Source organism: Nannospalax galili, unplaced genomic scaffold, assembly GCF_000622305.1.
Source record: "Nannospalax galili isolate Female #2095 unplaced genomic scaffold, S.galili_v1.0 scaffold318, whole genome shotgun sequence".
NCBI classification, from domain to species: Eukaryota; Metazoa; Chordata; class Mammalia; order Rodentia; family Spalacidae; genus Nannospalax; species Nannospalax galili.
In genome coordinates, this window is record NW_008341889.1 from 4,515,506 (window position 1) to 4,531,545 (window position 16,040).

General features: G+C 36.4%; 1 protein-coding gene across 2 annotated transcripts in view; it reads left to right on the forward strand.

Moving 5' to 3' along the window:
- The window catches only part of Slain2 (SLAIN motif family member 2), a 59,545-nt gene that overhangs the window by 27,465 nt on the left and 16,040 nt on the right, over window positions 1-16,040 (forward strand). For both annotated transcript variants that reach the window (XM_008837704.3, XM_008837703.3), the window contains exons 3-6: window positions 304-468; window positions 2,879-3,040; window positions 5,118-5,477; window positions 5,932-6,069. In XM_008837704.3, the coding sequence (XP_008835926.1) occupies window positions 304-468; window positions 2,879-3,040; window positions 5,118-5,477; window positions 5,932-6,069 (825 nt within the window). The remainder of the gene's footprint in view (window positions 1-303; window positions 469-2,878; window positions 3,041-5,117; window positions 5,478-5,931; window positions 6,070-16,040) is intronic.

Genomic DNA, 16,040 nt, shown 5'->3' on the forward strand with positions numbered 1-16,040 from the left:
TTCCCGCCTTTTTGAGACAGGGTCTTCCTGTAGCCCCAGCTGGCCTGGAACTCTATGTAGACCAGGTTGGCCTTGAACTCACAAGTTATAAGGCTCTGCAATTACTATTGACCACTGTAAAAAGAAGCTTCTCTGACCAAAGCTGACAGCAGCACTATCTATGGACATAAACATATTTATTTAAAGGCAATTTACTAGGCACATCATGTCCTGACTTAATTAATTTTTAATAGAAAAATCTTTGAAATGTTAACCTTTTCTCAGTTATTAAATCTTATTTCCTTCCCCTTGTCATTAATACAGCTCTCAAGAGGCAAAATTTGTATAATAATCCTTTCAACTCTATGAGTTATACAAGTCCTTATAGTCCAAACGCCAGTAGCCCGTACAGCAGTGGCTTCAACTCTCCATCCTCAACACCAGTGCGACCTCCTATAGTCAAACAGCTTATACTCCCTGGAAATTCAGGTAAGGAACGACTTTAACTTATGTCCCTACTTCAGAAAATAACTTATTCCATAGTAGTTTAAGTTAATTTTATTTATGAAACTTTTAAGTGAATTTTTAGGGAAATTTTCTTTGTTTTGCTGTTTTGTGCGAGTTACTATACTGGGCACTAAGGGTACAAAGGTTATGCATACTTAAATATGTTTTTAAATTAGTTAAACAGGACTACAACTTGATTCCTTTAATCAGCAAATCCTTATTTACATCCTGTTGGGGTTGTAAAATCTACAGAGTTGACTCTTTTTAAAGTACTCTTGTTTTTAATTCATTTGTTCAATTACTCTTATTGATGCTACTTTTAAACTCACTTAACAACATCCCCCAAAATTGTGTGTGGTTGTATGCACGTGTTTGTGTGGATGTGTGCATGTGTGTGGGTGGCCAGAGGTCAACATCAGGTATCTTTCTCTGACACTCTACACCTTCTTTTTTGAGATAGGATCTCTCACTGAACCTGGAGCTCCCTGATGGCTAGATTGGCTAGCAGGCGAACTCCAGAGACCCACCTGTCTGTTGTTCCCCAGCACTAGATTATAGACACCTTGTCGTCCTGCCCAGCTTTTTACTTAGGTGGTGGAAATTTGAACTTAAGTCCTCATACTTGTGAGGCAGGTGCTTTATGGATTTAGCCATCATCCTAGCTCCTACCTCATTTTTTGACTTGTGTGCTTCCTAACTCCAATAACTTTATAAACTCCACTCTTTGCTTAGTAAATTTAGGTTGTTCTTTGCTACTTATTTTACCTGTGAGAATATCATACTAAAAGGTTTAACCCTCAGTATTTGTTTAAATTTGATCCAGGCATTATTTGAGCCTAACCTTGCAGTACTTTTCCTATTATATCCTATGTATGCTCTTTCATCAATAATGTAGATGTTATTTTGTTTTCTTACTCTCCTTATATACTTTTCATATTGATTGGAATATCTTATGGTGAAAAATTTTGGAAAAGTAGATGGACATGAATGTCATATGTCTACTTTTAGGACTCTGAGACAGGAGGATTGCAAGGTTTTTGTTTTGTTTGTTGTTTGTTTTTTATTCCAAGGAGAGGCAGTTTTTAACACATTTTTCCAGAAATAACTTGAAGCAGATTACATAAAAATATATATACAATGAAATTTAAAGGGGGAAAATAGGAATTTTGCCAACATGGGGTCAACTTTGGAATAATGAAGGTTTCCATTAGCTCTGTTCCTTTTTTATTTTTTGAAAATCCTAATGAGTTTATTGGACTTGCTAACAGCATAGGGTGGGGGTTTATTTATAGAAAAGTGGGTGTCCCCCTATTCATGGCTGCTCTGGAACGTCCACACTCAAATACAGATCTTTCAACTTCATGACAGCAGCACAAAATGACAAGAGGTGCCTCGTGATGTTCTCGGCTTATGTGTTCTTAGCCCCTCCCCCACATGAAGCTGGCCTCACCCTCAGATAGATCTGCTTGCCCCTGCCTCCTGAGTGCTAGGACTAAAGGTGTGTACCACCATGCCCAGCAAGGATTACAAGTTTCAGGCTAATTTGGGCTAGATCCTTAGATTACAAAGTAGAACCCTGTCTTAAACAACAAAAACCCCACAAACAATTAAGGTAGGCAAGTATATTAGAAGAATTAGTGAAAGTGCTGGAATTTTATTATTATTCAGTAGAAATTGATTCAGGCGAAAGCATTTCCTTAGAAACGTGCTAGACTGTTCCAGTGTATATTCTTCCTGACAGTCTGCTGACCTCCTTTTGGTCTAGAATAAAAAAAAAAAAAAATTCTAGTCATTTTCTTCTTACCATCTAATATATTACTAAACATTAGAACATCTTGGATCCCTGTTATTAATTTGGCAAGCATGACATCATTGTAGGAGAAATTAACCTGTTCTTTTTTGGTTTGTTCTTTAGTGTCCAAGAAATCTACTTTTCTCAAGTTACTGTTGTTTAGGGGGAAAAAAAGCATTTCTTCAAGGAAAAGATTATAATGTTTGTTTATGACTGAATTTGGGAGGAGAAAACACAACATTGTAGACTCATCTACAGAGTAGTTTCCTTGATTATCTTGTAAAAGCTGAAGTCCTCTAATACAGTTATTGAATATTAGCTGCTTTGCAGGCACTGTACTAAAAGTTTTAATTGTCCTGTGAGAAGCTAGGTAAGTAATCCTGAAAGGACAAGTTTGTGTTTAATGACATAGTTAAGCAGAAGAGTCTCTGGAGCCCTCTTCCCTTAATGAGGGGAGTTTCTCATTTCAGTATTTGGGGATTTTGCAAATGTAAGTGGCAGAATGAAAACTAAATGAAAGAATGTAATTACCTAGTTGCAACAGATGTTTTAACTCCATTTTTCTCTTACCAAGGTTTGACTTTTTTCCTTTGTTTACAGGTAACTTCAAAAGCTCATCAGATAGAAATCCTCCTCTCAGTCCTCAATCCTCTATAGATAGTGAGTTAAGTGCTTCAGAATTAGATGAAGATTCAATTGGATCCAACTATAAGCTAAATGATGTAACTGATGTGCAGATTCTAGCCCGGATGCAGGAAGAAAGTAAGTATTTTCATTGTCAAGGTTTTTGCTACTACAGACTATTGTAGATAAAAAGTTTATCAAGTGTATCTTTTTTTTTTTTTTTAATCTTTTTGAGACAGGGTCTCCATGTAGTCCCAGCTGGCCTGGAACTTGATATGTAGGCCAGCCTGGCCTGGATCTCACTGAGATCCACCTGCCTCTGCCTTCCAAGTGCTGGGACTAAAGGTCTGTGCCCCCAGGCCTGGCCTATCAAGTATATCTTAAAGTGTTATGAAAGAGAGAAAAGGAATGCCACCTAATTCTTACTTAGAATAAGCTCATTCATTTCTTTGTTGAATGCTGACTTTTGTGAAAAGCTCAAGCAGCTATTTATTGTACCTTTATATTGTGTTTTGGTAACAAATAGTAGAAATTTTATCTGTATTGTGCTTTAGGGATCCTTACTAAACCATCCATACACATGAATATTTATTTTCCCAGTAAATTAAAAGATGTTGCCCAAAACACATACTTCTTGAAAATATCCTCCTGCCCTCCTTTTAAAAAAATAACAATTTTGTTTTTATAAAATGGTTCTCATATTTTTAACTTTTTTTTTTTTTTTTTTTTTTTGGTGTTTTTGAGACAGGGTCTCCCTGTAGTCTCAGCTGGCCTGGAATTCTCTGTGTAGACCAGGCTGGCCTCAAACTCACAGAGGTCTGCCTGCCTCTGCCTCCCCAGTGCTGGGATTAAAGGCGTGCGCCACCACTCCTGGCTCTTCTCATACGTTTATAACAGTTAAAAATGCAGAATTATATATTTGGGTTTTTTTCCTGGTCAAGTGTCTTCATTTTTACAATGAGAAATGCAAACTCCTATGGTGATTGTGACTTGCTTAAAGTTCTCTTTGTTAGTGGAGAGGCTCCACTGGGCTCTGAATTTTCTTTACTGAAACAATGCTCTTTCATTGGTTTGCTGTCTTTTGTTACTGCTGTTTGCTGTAACTAGACAGTAAGTGTCAGTTACTATTGTGGTTCCCAAACCTTACAACAAGGCCAAGTGGACCCAGGAATTTGTAAGGGGTTTGTAGAGTTGCTTGTCCTTTATTTTTGTTGTGCATGAAGATTGGCCCCATGCACACGCTGTTACTGAACTACAGCTACAGGAAATTGTAGTTTTAGATGATACCCTGGAGTGACTCTAAGGTACTAGTTTGGAGAACCTCTTTTAATACCAGTTTCTGTGTATAAATGATTTAAAAGTACAGATACTCTTCAATATCTTTAGTAGATGCCAGTAGCTAGCAGGACTTGTTGAAAATATCGCTGAGATTCTATGCTTTTTTGCATTATAATTTAATGCAAGGAGTTTACTTGCTCATTGATATGTTCCGTTCACTGGGTAGATAATTATTTTTCCCTCAGTATTTCTTTAATTCAAATTTGGATTTACTGTGTTTAGGAATATGAATATTTCTCTTTAATATTTTATTTATTATTTTTTATTTTATGTGTATGAGTGTGTTGCCTACATGTGAGTGCACCAGTGTCTCTATGTCATGAAGTGCCTGCAGAAGTCAGAAGAGAGTATCAAATCCCTTGGAACTGGAGTGATGAATGGTTGTTAGCTGCTGTGTGGATGCTGGGAATTGAACCTGGGTCCCCTGTAAGAGCAGCTAGTGCTCTTAACTGCTGAGCCGTCTATCCAGCCCCCAGGAATATGGATTTTTTTTTCCTTTGGTTTTTTTGAGTGAGGGTCTCCCTGTAGCCCCAGCTGGCCTGGAACTCACAATGTAGAGCAGACTGGCTTTGAACTCACAGAGATCTGCCTGCCTCCCAAGTGGTGGTATCAAAGGCGTGTACCACCACACCTGGCTCAGATTCTGGAAGTCTTAAGTTAAACAAAAGTGGTAGACTTTCATTCAATTTAAAAATAACTTTAAGAATCAGTTCATGCATCTTTATATGGAAGAATGCCTAAAAGTAAGAAGGACTTTTCCTTTGTACTTTATACCTTCATCGAATTTCTTAATGATAACTTTCATATTTAATTTTTTAAATATTTAAAATTTTGAAAATACGATCAAATAAATAAATAATGCATTCATTGTTGCCAGGTCTCCGGCAAGAGTACGCAGCCACCACTTCTCGGCGCAGTTCTGGTTCATCTTGCAATTCTACAAGACGGGGTACTTTTAGTGATCAGGAACTTGATGCACAGAGTTTAGATGATGAAGATGATAGTATGCATCATGCAGTATACCCTGCTGTTAACAGGTTTTCTCCATCACCACGCAACTCACCTCGACCATCTCCTAAGCAGTCACCCCGAAATTCACCTCGTTCACGGTCTCCTGCCCGGGGAATAGAATACAGCAGAGTGTCCCCACAGCCTATGATTAGCCGCTTGCAGCAGCCCCGCCTTTCCCTCCAAGGCCATCCAGCAGATTTACAGACAAGCAATGTTAAAAATGAAGGTAAAACACAGCAGATACGGTAATGAAATGTGGGGGAGGGGGCCCATATTTTAATGTATTGTAGTGTGAAAAGGAATGTATTTTTCTCCCAGGTTTGTTTCATATAAATAAATAGTCCCTTATCATTTTGTTAGTGCAAACTAATAAAACACAAGGAAAAAGTAAATTTAACTTTATGTGGTTATGTTACTTTTATTTTATTTTACTCATGGAGTGGCCTTTTAGATTTAGATTTGATAATATCATTTATGGTTCTCTTAACGGTTTTGTTTTACCCATTTACAGTCTCTGGGTTGAGTTTTTCTTTCTCTCTCTCTTTTTAATATTTCCTGTTACTTCTACAATATATAGAATGTTGAAGTATGTTACTTTTCAGTTCTACTTAATATTTTAGTTCTCTATCTCAAAGAATGGTTTGATTTTTTTTTTTTTAATTAAAATCTCATTATTTTAGAAAAACTAAGACGAAGTCTTCCAAACCTGTCTCGAACATCTAACACACAAGTTGACTCAGTGAAGAGCAGTAGAAGTGATTCCAATTTTCAAGTGCCAAATGGAGGAATACCTCGCATGCAACCTCAGGCTTCAGCTAGTAAGTGTCTCTCTCTACTTTTAAGTATTATGAAATAACAGAAAATGAAAATCATAGAAATTTGTTTTGTGCTGAATAATGATATTAAACCGTTGCTATAATATTCATTCAATATTGTATAGTTTACAGCTCTTAAGGATGTATGTGTTGTACTATAGGAGATACGCCTGTACTCACCTAACATACTTATTGTCACAAAATAAAAAGTCAAAACATTTATTTTGTTTTGCTTTTCTGTTTTGTTCCTTGTTTTTTGTTGTTTTGAGGCAGGGTCTAAGTCAGACATTTATTACAAATAAGGATTAAATAAAAGCCATATGAAGTAAAGTCTGTTTTTAAAAAGGATAGGCTTTGCTTTGGCTTATAGAAGTAGCAAGTCACTGTCCTGTGTCTATTCTGTAGTATGTTGGTTTCATTTACTGACCTCCTTATTTAGTGTCTAGGCTGCAAGGCTGGCTGGAGTGCTGAATGAGCAATCTGTGAGACCTGGATTTATCCCCAGTGCCACAGAAACAAAAGGAAATAGTTTAGTTTATTATTACATATTTTAGACCTCATCATAATAAAAATAATTTGTAGTTATAATATAGTGTATTTATAACAAAGTTGAATTTTATGGCTTTTCTTTGTAAAACTTGAAGTATTTTATAAGGATTTATATAGTTTTGGGGTTTTTTTTTTTGGTGTTTTTGAGACAGGGTCTCCCTGTAGCCCTAGCTGGCTGGCCTGAACTCACTATGTAGACCAGCCTGGCCTTGAACTCACAGAGATCCGCTTGCCTCTGCCTCCCGAGTGCCAGGACTACAGCTGTGCGCCACCATAGCCGGCAGGATTTATATAGTCTTAATATTTACATCTGCTGATATGAAATTTTTAATTTTGATTAGTCTGCCAAGGATATATTTGTATATATACACACATATATGTGTATATAAAGTTAATCAATATAGATGTCATATTAATCCATATTCCTTTTTTGTTTTGTTTTGGTTTTTTTTTTTTTTGGAGACAGGGTCTCACTATATAGCCCTGGTTGGCCTGAAACTGGCTGTGTAGACCACCAGGCTGATCTCAAACTCACATTTTCACCTGCCTCTGCCTTCAGAGTGCTGGAATGAAAGGTGTATGCCACCATGCCATACTAATCCATATTTCTAATCTGCCTTGTAATACAGATTAAAATCTGAGATAATAAATTACCAAAACCATTACTTTTTAACAGCCTTTCTGTTTGTAAATTGTTTTGCAGATAATAGTTAAATCCAAAATTAAATAGAAAAAAAGAATTTTGAAAGTTTTTTTGTTTTTTTTTGTTTTTTGTCTTTTTGAGACAGGGTCTCCTTGTAGCCCCAGATGTCCTGGAACTCACTATGTAGACCAGGCTGACCTCTAACTCACTCTAACTCACAAAGATTTGCCTGCCTCTGCCTCCCAAGTGCTGGGATTAAAGGCATGTGCCACCACACCCGGCTTGAAAGTATTTTTTAAAAAACATGTCATCTGTAATTTTTGTTTGTTGAGTGGAAGGATGCTAACCCATGAATGTGACAGGTCTTTCTACATGGAGGTAATTTTTTTTAAATTCAATCCTTATTTGTAATAAATGCTTGACTTTTTTTGTGACAAGTATGTTAAATAAGTACAGGCATTTCTACTATAGCACAACATCATTAAATTGTACAGTGTTGCATATTAAGAATAATTGGATTTCATAGAGGAAATACCACTAAAACTTAAAACTTAAGCAACTTTTTCACTAGAACATTAATAAAAGCAATAGTGGTTCTATAGAAATGCAGCTATCAAAATTAAAGTTATGTAAATTCTTAATGAATAAATATTCCAGCAAATACTAGCCTCCATTAAAAAACAAGAGTAAGATAATTTGATGGAAAGGAAGGGGTTAGATTCATGAATTACAGAGACATGCAGCATAGACAAAGATAAAGACTTACATAGTAATAACTTCTAAGTCAAATTGGCCCAACTGAGCCTAAAATAAGTGATGCAGGAAGAGCTCCACGTGAGTGATAGTGCACACTGTGTGCATTACCAAACAAGGTGGTTACAAAAGGGTTGAGGCTTTTGAAAACTTGTTGCTCATTATTAACTAAAGTAGACATGAATGAAAAATCAGACCAACCTGCCATGAACTACTGAAATACTTCTATGGTCTTATAAATAACTTATCTGTGGTTCTGCATCTTAATAAGTGGCAGGTTAGTATTCAAGCCAAGTTGACCCAATTTAAGAATGTCTTCAAGTCATCTACAGAGACTTGTCACATCCATGCTTTAGTACCAAGGTATTAAAATCATACTGAAATAGTTGTTTTCTCTAAGTTTAAAACTACAATTTACACCGGGCATGGTGGTGCACTCCTTTAATCCCAGCAGAGGCAGGCGGATCTCTGTGAGTTTAAGGGCAGACTGGTCTACATAGTGCGTTGGAGGACAGCTGGAGCTACAGGGAGATCTTGTCTCAAAAAGACCAAAAAAAAAAAAAATTAAAAAATTAAACTACAGTTGAAATTTATATACTTCATTCTGCTGGGTATATACCAAAACGTGTTTTTTGCATTAGATAAAAATTTAAATTTTATGTTACAGTTATTGAAAGGTTGATACTGTAAAGTGTATAAAAATGTCATTATGTCACTCATAATGGCAGTAATTGATACAGAAAACATGAATTCACAAAACTTTTTAAATGAACATAAAGGTAGAATTTGAACTGTTATCCCTAAAATAGAGAGTGATACATTTTGTGCCCTTAAACCTACAAGTTAATTTGGCACATGAAAATATGCCAAATATATGTTTCTGAGGCTGGAACCCCTCAGAGTTTCCCAATACTAGAAAACAGCCCACAGTGTTAATATGACAGGAAACAAAGTTTTCAGTGGGTAATAATACTCATGTATATTATAAGCCATGCTTTTAGAGCATCTGTACAAATAGACTGAAATATTTGTACTTGACTTTCAGAGATGCTTTTGTATTTAGTTTGAATTGTTAAAGATCTGGATTTTTCAAAGTGCTACTTTTTTGAAAATCCCCAAACAGCCTCCTGTGTGATATAGCCAGCTCTGCCTACATTTTCTTCACCCTATTCCATAATTACTATACCAACTCTTAGAGTTGTTCCAGCAGACCTTCATGGTTGTTCTCTACTCAAACTATTCTAGAATCTTAAAGGTTTATGACAGTGAAAGATAGAGCTTCACCAACATAGAAGAACAGAAAGGTAGGGAACCTAGGAGTGAAATAAAATTTGTAACAAGTGTTGATAGAAAAATGTACTGGCGGGGACTGGAGAGATGGCTCAGCGGTTAAGAACACTGGCTGTTCTTGCAGAAGACCTGGGTTCGAATCCTAGCACCCACATGGCAACTAATAACTGTCTGTAACTCCAGTCCCAGGGGATCCTACAGCCTCTCTGACCTCCGTGGGCATTGCACGACATGGGTGCACTTACCTACATGCAGGCAATACACGCATACACATAAAATAAAAATTAAAAAAAAATTTTAAAGCTTAAAAAAAAAATGTACTGGCTGTATATTAAAGTTTTTGATAATTACTTGCCTTCTCCAGGGGTAGAATTACCATTATATAGTTGTATAGTATTCTGCTTGAATTATTTTTCCGTTCTTCCTACTATTTGGCAATTAAGGAAAATATATAGGGAAAACATTACTGGTGTTCCAGTTACTAGTCTCTTATGTGGAAAATTAGACATGTAGTTTCATAAAGTTGTATTTCTGTATTTGATTAATTGTATAGGCTGAAGAGTTGAGGTATCATTCTTTTTAAAAATTGTATATACATCTTAATTTTTACAGTTGCAGTTACAGTAAAGCTTATTTATAACTTAAAATATCCAAAAAAGCCATTTATTTTAGTGTAGAATTAAATTATGCTATTTACGAGTGTATTTGGAAAATAGAAAAATCCAGAGTATTAGCAAACTTAAATTTTGAATTTATTTTTTAAAAATTTAGATGTTTAAAGTTAATACCTCATAAAACAAAGTTACCAATTTTCTTCAAATTTTACATTTTGATACATAATGTAATTATGATTTTAATATAGGTATATAATTTTCATAAATCTTTACTTTGATATATACTTAAGTAAAATATAACAAGTTTTTTATTTTATACAATGAATTACTACTTTGTTTTTCTGTGTAGACTTCAGTTATTAGTGTAATAAATGTTGCATTTTGTTTGAAATAATTATTTTTCAGCTATAAGTGGTAAAGCTTTGGTTCTTAGTTGCTGGTCTGCATGAGCTAACTTTGCAAGGTTGCTTCTCTACCTACCGGGCCTTTTCCTTTGCCTTGTCACTTTGCCAGTCACTATTTTTATATGCTTATTTGCTATGGCTGCATTGTTATGGATGCTGACATTCAAATATGAGTATTCTGATAGTGCTAATGTATTTTCAACTTTCATAGCTATTATTTTTAGCTTTTGTATTTGGAAAATGTAAGTAACTTAAAAAGCTCAAGAAAACCAGAGCACTGCAGAGGTCATGGGCACAGGTCACTTTCTGTTTCTTCAGTTAAAGGGAGGGGTATTATCAGAGGGATTACGAGAGTATAGGGTTAACAAAGTTTAGCTTTCAGAAAAATGCAGAAATTATTGATTCATTAGTGAAGAAAAGGAATAGATAAAAACCTTAATGTAATGATCATTTTTTAATATCCAGACTGGTTAGGATTTTATAATGCTTAAAGTATTTTCACTTTAAGTGAAATTTGAACTTCACTAGCATACATTTCTTATTTTTATAGAGAGCAGAGATCCATGAATCATATGAATTATGCAAGATCATATAACTAGAAAAGTGGCATAGCTAAGACCAAATTGTTCCTTCCTTCCCATACCTCCCCAAACTCCAGATTTCCTCCCAGTCATTGTTTGGAGATGCGCTGCTGGCCTATCATGTGATTGCTTTCATGTGATTGTACATAAAAGTCCTCTTAGAAAACATACTTGGGGGAGCTAGAGAGATGGCTCGGTGGTTAAAGCACTGGCCACTCTTGCAGAGGACCCGGGTTTAATTCCCAGCACCCAAATGGGGACTGACCACTGTAACTTCAGTTCCAGGGGAATTTGACTCCCTCTTCTGACCTCTGGAAGGCATTGCATGACACAGGTGCACTTATACACATGCAAGTAATTCATTCATACACATAAAATAAAGAGAGAAAACATGCTTGGGGCTAGAAAGACGACAGCTCAGTGGTTAAGAGCACTGGCTGCTCTTGCAGAGGACCTGGACTCAGTTCCTAGCGCCCACATATAGTAGCTCACAGCCATCCATAACTCCAGTTTCTGGGGATTCGACACCCTCTTCTGGCCTCTGCAGACATTGCATACAATGGTACCCTTACATGCACGCAGGCAAAACCTCATACACATAAAATAAAAAATTAATTAAAAAAAATTCAAACAACAAAGCATTCTTGGATGACCCTGTTGGAGCATGATTTGAGATTGAACTGTAGATAATTTCTAAATTACTACAAAAGAATAAAATAACAGAGCAATATTTATTCATTTGCGTATATTTTGCTTGATATAAGAATAATTTTACACAGGATACAGAATATGCCCCCAGAGAAAAGACAGAGGACCAGTATTGTAGTCTGGACTGTTATCCAAGAGAGCATCCAGGGTGGTTGTCAGCTTTCCCATAGCCACTGTGAACTCCATGAGGAAGGAATTCCCTCTAGGTTTCACTTATTACCAGAACACCACAAGGTTACACTGCAAATTTAGTGTTATGAAGCATGAGTTGAAATAAATCATTATATGCAATAATTATATAATGGGATTATTTAAGAATAGTAAAATATGGATCATCAGTTTAAGTACAATGATGAGTCAGTTACCTTAAAACACAAGGAGATTTTTTAAAATTTTTATTTATTATCTTATGTGTGTGAATAGTCTGCCTGCATGTATGTAAGTACACCCATGTCATGCAATGCCAGAAGAGGACAGAAGTGGATTTTGGATCCCCTGAAACTGAAGTTATAGACGGCTGTTAGCTGCCGTGTGGGTACTGGGAATCAAACCCCGGTCCTCTGCAAGAGCAGACAGTGGTCTTAACTCTTGAGCCATCTCTAGCCCTCATAGAGAGATTTTATAAATGTCATTTGGGGCCTTTATTGCTGGACATTTTGATTGAACATCATAGAGTTAGACACCCAGACTCTATTTTTAGAGTATCTCAACTGATTTTTAGGCATATGCAAGATTTGGACCTGGACTTTGGAGGACCTTGACTAAGAAAGTATCATTTATCTAAATCGCTACATTTTGTCCAATTGCCAGTCACTTATGTGATCTTTAATTATCCAATAGAAATTTAAATGTAAATAAGATAGTTTGTGTCTTCCAGTAGCCAGGAATGATAAGCCAGGACTTCTGTGGAAGCAGAGGAGAGGCATTAAGCTCATTAGCATGAAGGCTTTTCAGGAAAGGTACCAAAACTTATGTCAGCCTACTTGGGAGCAGCTTGCCAAATGAAAAGTCTTAAGAGCATCAGTCTGATTCTAATAGGTTTGTACCACTAAAGTGCAAGTTACAGGATGGGCAAAGAATGGAGTGATGATAAGGGATGGGAGGCGTAGACAAGGAACAGAGTATGAGGATTTTAAAATATAAATACTATGGAGTTTGAATTTCATTCTGTAAACGTGAGGAACCATGGAGCTTTTAATCAGAGTTGCTTCTTAGAAAGGAAGAAATTCCAGCAGAGAATCACCTAATGTAAAGAGAGACTGGAAATTACTTTGACAGCTAGTAATTTCATAAGCTGGTCAAGGCAACTGGAGAGATGCCTCAGCAGGTAAAGGTGTTTGCCACCAAGGCTGACCATCTGATTTCAATTCCTGGAACCCATGTGATGGAGAAAACTGACTCCTGCAAGTTGTCCCCTGCCTGCCACTATGATATGTCCACACATATGTGTGCACACACACATAATTTTAAGAATTAAAAAAAAATAAGCTGCACAAGAAATGAAAATTTGAACAAAGGCAGTAATAAGGGGTAATAAAACCAGGTTTTTTGGGTTTTTTGTTTGTTTGTTTTGTTTTAGTAAGTGGAAGATAAAGGACTTGGGAACACTGAGATTTGAGTGGAAGATGAGAGAATCAAAGCATGACTAAATGAGAATTTGTAAGCAGTAAGAGATTTAAAGAAAATGTCATGGGTTGAGAAGCCAGTGGCATCTTACCTAATTACTGTTCATTCACAGAACCTTACACTTATTAGCATGTGGAGAAGATTGTCATTAACAGTCTCCCTGTTATACAGAACTATGTCAGTAATCACTATAAAATGACATAAGCTAGAGTTGTAATAGCAGGTGAAAATGCCAACCATGAAAGTATTTTTAAAATTTTTAATTTTAATTTTGTATCTACTAATAATAAAGCCAGTATTCCAGTAAGAAAAAGAAAATAGTCAAATTTTCACTTACCTTGATGGGTTTGGGGATGGAGCTCACTTGGTAAAGTGCTTGCCTGGCATGTTCAAGGCCCTGGGTTTGTGATCCCCAGGACTACAGAAACAAAAACAAAGAACAACAAAGATTTTTAATTGTGTGTGTTGTGTGTGTGCATGGGGGGCAGGTATGTGCATGTGAATACAGGTGCCTACAGAAGCTGGCAAGAAGTGTCAGATCCCCCAAGTTAGAGTTGCAGGAGATTGTGAGTCATCTGACATGGTTGCTAGGAATTAAACTCAGGTCCTCCAAAAGAATAGTACATGTCATCTTTCCAGCTCAGGGAGAAAAAAAATGTATATATTGATAAGTCAACAGTAATAAATTACAGGTTTAGCTTCTGAAAAGTTATCAATAAATTCTTCAGAATTTATAATCTTTGAGTATTGAGGTTCAAAACTAGCCAGAATTATCCATCTTCACTAATAATTGTTAGGAGAACATTATCTTTAATTTTAATTTTAATTTTTTTAAGATAGGGTTTCCCTGTAGTCCCAGCTGACCTGGAACTCACTATGTAGACCATGCTGACCTCAATCTTACAGAGATCCACCTGCCTCTGTCTCCCAAGTGCTACGCATATACCACCATGCCCAGCTTTTGTCTTTAAATTTTAATTTTGAAAGCAACTGGTCTATACATGGGGAAAATCTCCAGTGTAAGAATAAATTGGGAAGAGATTCATACAATCTCATTTTTAACAAATCTAGAAACTGCCATATTGTCCATGCCTTTGAGGGAAGGATCAAATCTAATTATTTTTAAATGTTCTCACAGTTGAGAATCCAAACACATGATCAAAGTCACATATAATGACAGAATCAAGATAATTTATACTTTTCAGTGACTTTACAATCACCACACCATCATTGTTTATTTTACTGTATTTAAAGAAGCAGCATAATGTATCACAGGATTGGAGGCATGTACTGTGCTGAATGAAGCAATTGTGAACGATCTCACATTGCTGTGTCCTCACTCTTGAAATAAGCTTGTAGCTGAACTCAGGTACTTGCTGGGAATTCTCCTAATTAACTCTCGTGTTATTAAAAGATAATAAAATGCACTAATTCGAAGGTTACGTAATGTTATCAGAACTCAACAGCAATGCAGCTGTGTTTACACTTGGACTATAATAAACTATATTTTTCAGGGAGGAGTATTTGTATGGGTGGTGGTGTTGCTGGAGCATAACTGTAGAATACAGGACGAGCTACTTTTATTTTGTCTTTAAAGCCTCTCCATGCAGTGCACTTAACTCATTGCCTACCCTGGATGAAGTGAGCAGCCCTTCTACTTGATGTACATAAAGAGAAAGTCCAAGATTACATAAGCAGGCCCCAAGGACACTGTTCTTATCCAGAAGTAAGGTGATGAAGGTCTAAGTTAGGTATTGAGACAATGGGGATGAAGCAGAAGGGTTAGATCTAAGAAACGATGTGGGATGAATAAATAGAATTTAAGGAAACGTTAGGCTGGAATGACTTGGAAAATGACTTCCAGAAATATGGAAGATTTTAAAGGAGCTTGTCTATGGAGGAAGACATGCCCCTAACTAGTAGTAGCATCAAAGAGTAATTGTTCTGCTATAGCATTCCTTGTCCTCACAGTAGGGTCTTGCTAACTGGAATTATGTAAATGTTTAAAGAAAAGCAAGGAAGAATTTAAACTATGAATATTTTCAGATAACAAACACATGAAATTCTGTTCCAGAAATATTTGGAAATGTCACTTAAAATCATATACTTTTCATTTGAAAATTGATTTTAATCTGGGCCTGGTATTGCAGGCCTGTAATCCCAGCATTTGGGAAATGGAAGGAGGAGGATCTGAAAGTCAAGATCATGCACAGTTATAATAGTGAATTTGAGGCCAGTCTGAGCTACATGAGACCTTGTCCCCAAGAAACCATAAGTAAATATGGATTTTTTTATCTCGAGAAAACTAATCAAATCAAGCATATTTCAGAATAAAGTTTAGTTGTTTAAATATTTTATTACTATTTTTTTTAATTTTAAAAAATTTTAATTTTAATTTTATGTGTATGCGTAAATTGCCTGCTTGTAGGTAAGTGCACCCATGTCATGCAATGCCTGCGGAGGACAGAAGAGGCTGTCAGATCCCCTGGAACTGGAGTTACAGACAGTTGTTAGCCGCCATGTGGGTGCTGGGCTTCAAACTCGGTCTTCTGCAAGAACAACCAGTGTTCTTCACAGCTGAGCCATCTCTCCAACCGATTATTTATTATTTTTATTTTATGCGTATGAGTGTATTACCTGCTGTGGAGGTCAGAAGAGGGTGTCAGATCCCCTGGAACTGGAGTTACTGGCGGTTGTTTGTCACCATATGGGTGCTGGGAATCACACCTGGGGCCTCTGGAAGAACAGCCAGTGCTCTTAACCACTGAGCCATCTCTCCAGCCCCATAAAGTTTAGTTTCGTTCTT